The sequence below is a fragment of the Salvelinus sp. IW2-2015 genome, linkage group LG4q.1:29, assembly GCF_002910315.2.
Source record: "Salvelinus sp. IW2-2015 linkage group LG4q.1:29, ASM291031v2, whole genome shotgun sequence".
NCBI lineage: Eukaryota > Metazoa > Chordata > Actinopteri > Salmoniformes > Salmonidae > Salvelinus > Salvelinus sp. IW2-2015.
The window spans coordinates 89,039,854-89,046,581 of NC_036842.1; the positions used below are offsets into that span (position 1 = coordinate 89,039,854).

The 6,728-nt window shown below is 46.2% G+C and overlaps 1 protein-coding gene across 1 annotated transcript in view; it reads left to right on the forward strand.

The window, feature by feature from the left end:
• The window catches only part of LOC111961055 (prickle-like protein 1), a 75,773-nt gene that overhangs the window by 53,620 nt on the left and 15,425 nt on the right, over window positions 1-6,728 (forward strand). Inside the window, exon 2 of the mRNA XM_023983182.3 lies at window positions 54-398. Coding sequence (XP_023838950.1) covers window positions 72-398 — 327 coding nt within the window. The 5' untranslated portion in view covers window positions 54-71. The remainder of the gene's footprint in view (window positions 1-53; window positions 399-6,728) is intronic.

Below are 6,728 nucleotides of genomic sequence, written 5' to 3' on the forward strand. Positions count from 1 at the left end.
TCTCTGTCTCTGTCTCTGTCTCTGTCTCTGTCTCTCTCCCTCTCCCTCTGCAGTAGAAGGTGTGGTGTGTGATGAACCTAGAGAGTGCGTGTGGTTACCAGGTCGGGGCGCGGGGCCCGCGGGAAGTGATGGAGCAGAAAGTCCAAGGTCAGCTGAACATTGGCTTCCAGAGGAGTTCCACGTCAGATGACGACTCCGGCTGTGCCCTGGAGGAGTACGCCTGGGCACCGCCTGGCCTCAGACCCGAACTGGTGAGATGCCCCCAAATATACAACACAACAGGGTCCTGTGTAGCTCAGTTGGTAGAGCATGGCGCTTGCGATGTCAGAGTTGTGGGTTCGATTTCCATGGAGGACCAGTACAGGGAAAAACGTACAAAAATGTATCCACTCACTACTGTAAGCCGCTCTGGATAAGAGCATCTGCTAAATGACAAGAAAGTACAAATGTAAAAACACCCTCTGTTCTAATATACTGTACAATATGCCCCTTAAATTCAACACTATATGCCACTTAAACTGAACAAAAATATAAATGTAAAGTGTTGGTCCCATGTTTACATGAGCTGAAATAAAAGATCCCAGAAATGTTATATAAGCACAAGAAGCTTGTTTCTCTCAAATTTGTTAACATCCTTGTTAGTGAGCATTTTTCCTTTCCCAAGATAATCCATACATCTGACAGTTGGGGCATATCAAGAAGCTGATTAAACAGCATGATAATTACAGAGGTGCACCTTGTGCTGGGGACAATAAAAGGCCACTCTAAAATGTACGGTTTTGTCACACAACACAATGCCACCTCCAACGTCGTTTTAGAGAATTTGGCAGTACGTCCAACCGGCCTCACAACCGCAGACCATGCATAACCACGCCAGCTCAGGGCCTTCACATCCTGCGTTTTCACCTGCAGGATCGTCTGAGACCAGCCACCCGGACAACTGATGAAACTGAAGAGTATTTCTGTCTGTAATAAAGCCACTTTGTGGTAAAAAGTTAATTCTGACTGGCTGGGCCTGGCCCCCAAGTGGGTGGGCCCATGCCCTCCCAGGCTGCACCCCTGCCAATTAATGTCAAATCCATAGATTAGGGCCTAATATATTTATTTTAAGTGACTGATTTCGTTATATGAACTGTAACTCAGTAAACTTGTTGAAATTGTTGCGTTTATATATTTTTTCAGTATATACAGCATATGTCACGTACATGTACTGTTGAAGTCGGGAGTTTACATACACTTAGGTTGGAGTCATTAAAACTCGTTTTTCAACCACTCCACAAATTTCTTGTTAACAAACTATAGTTTTGGCAAGTCGGTTAGGACATCTACTTTGTGCATGACACAAGCCATTTTTCCAACAATTGTTTACAGACAGATTTTTTCCACTTATAATTCACTGTATCACAATTCCAGTGGGTCAGAAGTTTACATACACTAAGTTGACCTTGCCTTTAAACAGCTTGGAAAATTCCAGAAAATATATGTCATGCTTTAAGAGCTTCTTAAATAGGGGCTAATTGACCTCATTTGAGTCAATTGGAGGTGTACCTGTGGATGTATTTCAAGCCTACCTTCAAACTCAGCACTTTTGCTTGACATCATGGGAAAATCAAAAGATCAATCCAAGACGTCAGAAAAAATTGTAAGACCCCAAAGTCTGTTCATCGTTGGAGAAAATTCAAACGACTGAAGGTCACGTTCCATTTCTGTAAAACAATAGTACGCAGTATAAACACCATGGGAACACGCAGTCCATCATACCGCTCAGGAGGAGCTGGAGCTCTAAGGAAGCTTCTCCTAGAGATGAACGTACTTTGGTCGAAAAGTGCAAATCAAGTCCAGAAAGACACAAAGGACCTTGTGAAGATGGGTGGAGGAAACAGGTACAAAGTATCATATATCCACAGTAAAAATGAGTCCTATATCGACATAACTGAAAGGCCGCTCAGCAAGGAAGAAGCCACTGCTCCCAAAACCGGCCATATAAAAAAGCCAGACTCACAGTTTTGCAACTGCACATGGGGCAACGATCGTACTTTTTGGAGAAATGTCTCTGGTCTGAATAAAACTCAAAATAGAACTGTTTGGCCATAATGAACCTTGATTGTTTGGAGGAAAAGGGGGCGGCTTGCAAGCTGAAGAACACCATCCCGAACGTCGAAGCAGGGGGTGGCAGTATCTGTTTGTGGGGGTGCTTTGCTGCAGGAGGGACTGTGCACCTCACAAAAATAGATTGCATCATGAGAAAAGTAAAAATTATGTGGATATATTGAAGCCGACATCTCAAAGACTCAGTCAGGAAGTTAAAGCCTGTCGCAAATCGGTCTTCCAAATGAACAATGACACCAAGCATACTTCCAAAGTCCGTGGCAAAAATGGCCTTAAGGACAAAAAGTCAAGGTATTGGAGTGGCCATCACAAAGCCCTGAACCTCAATCAAATAGAAGATTTGTGGGCAGAACTGAAAAGCATGTGTGAGATCAAGAGGCCTAAAACCCTGACTCCAGTTACACCGCTCTGGTTAGGAGGAATGGGCCAAAATTCCATCAACTTATTTGTGGGAAAGCTTGTGGAAGGCTAGCCTGAAACGTTTGACCCCAAGTTAAACAAATTTAAAGGCAATGCTACCAAATACTAATTGAGTGGTATGTTACTTCTGACCCTACTGGCAATGTTGATGAAAGAAATAAAGCTGAAATAAATCATTCTCTCTACTATTATTTGACTTTCACATTCTAAAAATGAAGGGTGAATCTAACTGACCTAAGACAGGACATTATTACTAGGATTAAATGTCAGGCATTGTGGAAAAACTGAGTTTAAATGTACTTGGCTAAGGTGTATGTAAACGTCTGACTTCAACTGTATATGCAATTAACCACGACCTTGCCGTGTCTATGTCATGCTCTTTACCACTGAGCCCATTAGCCCATATCGATGGACCTATAAACACATTTGGCTCGTTTAGATAGGAGCTGAGAAACACCACAGTAGCTTTCTCTGTCRTTATTTTCCTCGTCATAACTCCATTAGGCATATTGCCAGGCCTCCTCAGGTTATTGGGGTGGTGAGCAGTGCAGAGGGAGGGTTTGTCGTATGCTTGTCACCCTGAAGCCGTACAAAGATGCTTGTCTCTAACTGTCGCTGTGGCACTTTGACCCTTAGGGCCACTGGCCTAGCTACTACTTTGCCCCTTGGGGCAGTTGACCGCAACTGAAGGCTACATTAGGAGGGAGGGTCATGACTGCTACTAGATAAAAAGGTGGGATGTTCTTGTCTCCTGTTTAGAGGGGGCTTCCTGCTGCTCGGCCCATCTCTGGGAATTGCAATTGACCCCCACAATCCTCAGCGTTGGGCTGTCGTAAATAATGCACATTTCATGCTGCTATTACTCCTACATCCACCTCCCTAGGTCAGGGCTGAAGAGCAGTAAGATGACTGACCCCCTCCAGGGCTGTGTGTTTCTCCACTGTAATGTGCACAACAGGGCCGTTCAACAGAATAGTGGCTGTAAAGGCATTACAGTTGACCSAGGCATTTACACACAAAAGGGGGCTGTTTATTTGGGGCTTTAGAGCCTGGGTCTGTTGTTGCTTCAGCCCCCCCCCCTCCCCCCATCACCCTTCATTGCTTCCATGTGTGCTGTTTAAAGGGAGGTAGAGGGGGATAGAGAGTGAGGGGAGTAAGGGAAGAAAGGGAGAGAGACAGAGGGAGAGAAGGAAGGGAAGGTAGTTGGGAGAGTGCCACATAACACAAGTGGACCCTGTTTGTGAACGAGCCTGTAAAAGGCAGCTGTGGCGAGGTCCCCTCCAAGCCAAACCTAGCGTTGCCAGCAACCAGCGGGATGGGGGGACTGATCCACATCTAAAGGCCTCCTCCTGCATCTGATCTGTCAGATCTCTACTAATAACCAGCAGACTTTTCCATGCCAGAGTTTGTAAAATATATATATATACACATCCTGTCTTTGGGGTGGTGCTTGACAAGTCTGCCTGTCTCACACAAAGGAGCCCTCCGCTATGCTCACTTTTCAGGTAGGGACACACACGCACACAGCCCATTATCCAGGGACAGACTTAGTTGGTATTATCATTTCTAATGTGCTGAATAACATTTATCTGGGCCAGTGAAATAGTTTAAGAGAAATCTGTGAAGTTGCTCTTCCGTTCGACAGGGAGCCAGGATCCGGTCAGAGCTGTTTTTAGATTCTCCATTAAGAACACGTTACTTCACAGTATAAACAACGCTTCAGGTTCATTTTGCGTGTGGTAGGTGTAAGCATGACACTAAGAGAGGGAGAGAATGTTCGCTCAGAGCTGTTTTTAGATTCGTCCATTAAGACCACGTTAACTGTTTTATCTCTCTTGACCTCGCCCTCGGTCAATTCAACAGTATATCCAATCTAGAACAACCGACAGGATCGGGCTCTTGGCAGGTGTGGTCACTCTGTTGTGCGAGATGGTGGTCAGATGTACCAGCATAAGACAACTACATCTCAACCAGGTTGGAGCAACTAGATACACGCAAGGATAGACGCTGCGTGGCCGTGGCTCCCGCGAGACTTGTGAATATGCTGAGGTGTGAGTCGGTTGTGTTGTGGGTTGCTGTAGTGTAGGTGTCCTGCTCGCTGTGTGTGTGGTTGGTGTGGCTCTGTGTGGGTGGTCCGTGGTGTGTGTGTGTGTGTGTGTGTGCTGATGTGTGTGTCGCTAGTGGTGTGTGTGGTGTGTGCCTTGATCGGTGCTGTGTCTGTGTTTTGGTGTGTCTGTCTGTCTGTCTGTTGTCTACCTCCTGTCTTCTCGCCTCGCGTGCTGTGCTCGAGGGAGGTGCTCATTCTCTCTCTCGTCTGCCTGGAGGACAAGGGGTCGTCTCCTTTACGGTTTACCGCTTTCCCGGTTAACAGTACCTTGGAGAGAAGTCCTCAGAACTGAAACCAATATTCCTCTATTTCAGCCCAGAAGCACTGCTGGCCTCCACATCGGTTATGAGGTTTAAGAGGTAAAGGCAAACAGGTGGGAACTGCAGCCCTTGTGGTGAGCGTATCGAGAGAATGAAGTTGGGGTTAGGTTGCCTGGTAAAAACCCGTGGGGCATATTTGGTGTATGTGGTAAGCGTAGGGGTAGTCGAGAGTGTGAGAAAGAAGAGAACTGGGTAGTCGCTTGGCGGCACTGGTTTTGTCCGGTTGTGGTATGCAGTGTGTGTACACTCTGTGTGTGTGTGTGGTGTGTGTGTTGTGTGTGTCAGTAGTGGTGCTAAGAGCGCACTCTGTGGTGGTGGTGTGTGTGTGTGTGCTGTTGCGCTTGCTTTGCGTCATCAATAAGTCGCATATGCTCGAGCAGGCGGCGCGGCTACTCATCATTAAAGGGAATGGGCTACACAGCGGGCACAGTGGGTCAAGGCAGCGCGAGTGTGAGCGAGGCACTCTGGGCCGTCGCGAGAATTCGTTCCCCCACTCCCACTAGACCTGCACATAGGCCCTATTGGAGCACATAGTATCCGGTCCCTGCCTATGGTGCAGCGCAAATGGAACAGCCCCAGGCAAGAAGAGCTCTTACACTGGGCACAGCCACCGAAGAAACCACACACCACTTTTGCGCTCTCCATCCATACCCTCCATGCCATCCATCCCATCCATTCCATCCATCCATCCACCATCATCCCATCCATCCACACCATCCATCCATCCATCCCATCCATTCCATCCATCCCATCCATCCATCCATCCATCCATCCCATCATCCATACCCATCCATGCCCATCCATCCATCATCCCGATCCATCCCATCCATCCCATCCATCATCAATCCATCCCGTCCATCATCCATCACAAATATGCATCCATCCCCTTTTCCCAGACTCAATGTTGTTTTGAAGATGTGTCCGACCCTTGTCCTTCCCTGCCTTGTGAGTAAGGGCACAGAGGTGCCAGTGGAAAGTGTTAAACGAAGCTCGTAACCTGTAGTGCAAATCTGCTATCACGTGGTGCTCATGGGTCCACGCTGATCTTGATGGTAGTAGGAGGCAGGAGATATTCTTTTTGGTATAGCAGCTGAGCAGATTCTGACGCGATATTGTCTTGTGTTATGGTATTTTGTGAAAGAAGGCTTTTGTGGTGTGATTCTGAAGTCATTGTCACCTTGTTCTCTCAGTGTTATGAGTGGACTATTAGTGTACATAAGGATACGCATTGTTCCATATTTTTAGGTCGTAGTAAATTAGTTGAATACTATCTATGTATCTCTGTGAGTGATTCTTTGATACTTCCTTGTGCATATGGATTTACTCTAACCCCAGGGTTGAGGTCATATGGTCATACCAATTCCAGAACTGGAAAATAAATGAAGAGAGGTCCTCATGATCCTCCTTGGAGAGCCCACTATGATCAACAAAGGAGACACTGTCATTGTTTGTACTTCCTCAAAAGGTTGAGATGAGCACTCGTTAGGTGCAACTATGAGCACAAATAGGGACATTTTTAGATAATAAAAAGATTTAAGGTTTCTAAGCATGTATGTGACTCTGATGGTGCTTCCTAAATTGAAAAAGCTCCCCCAGATTGCACCACGGCAGAATATTTAGGTAACATATGTGTTCGGTAAAAATGTAATGGAAGTGTCACTGTATAGAGCCCTGCTAACACACTCACCCTGCCTTACCCCCAAAACATTGAATAGTAAACTGATTAGGGTAATGTCATATGTCTGTTAATTTTTAGTTTCTCCTCTGCCCCG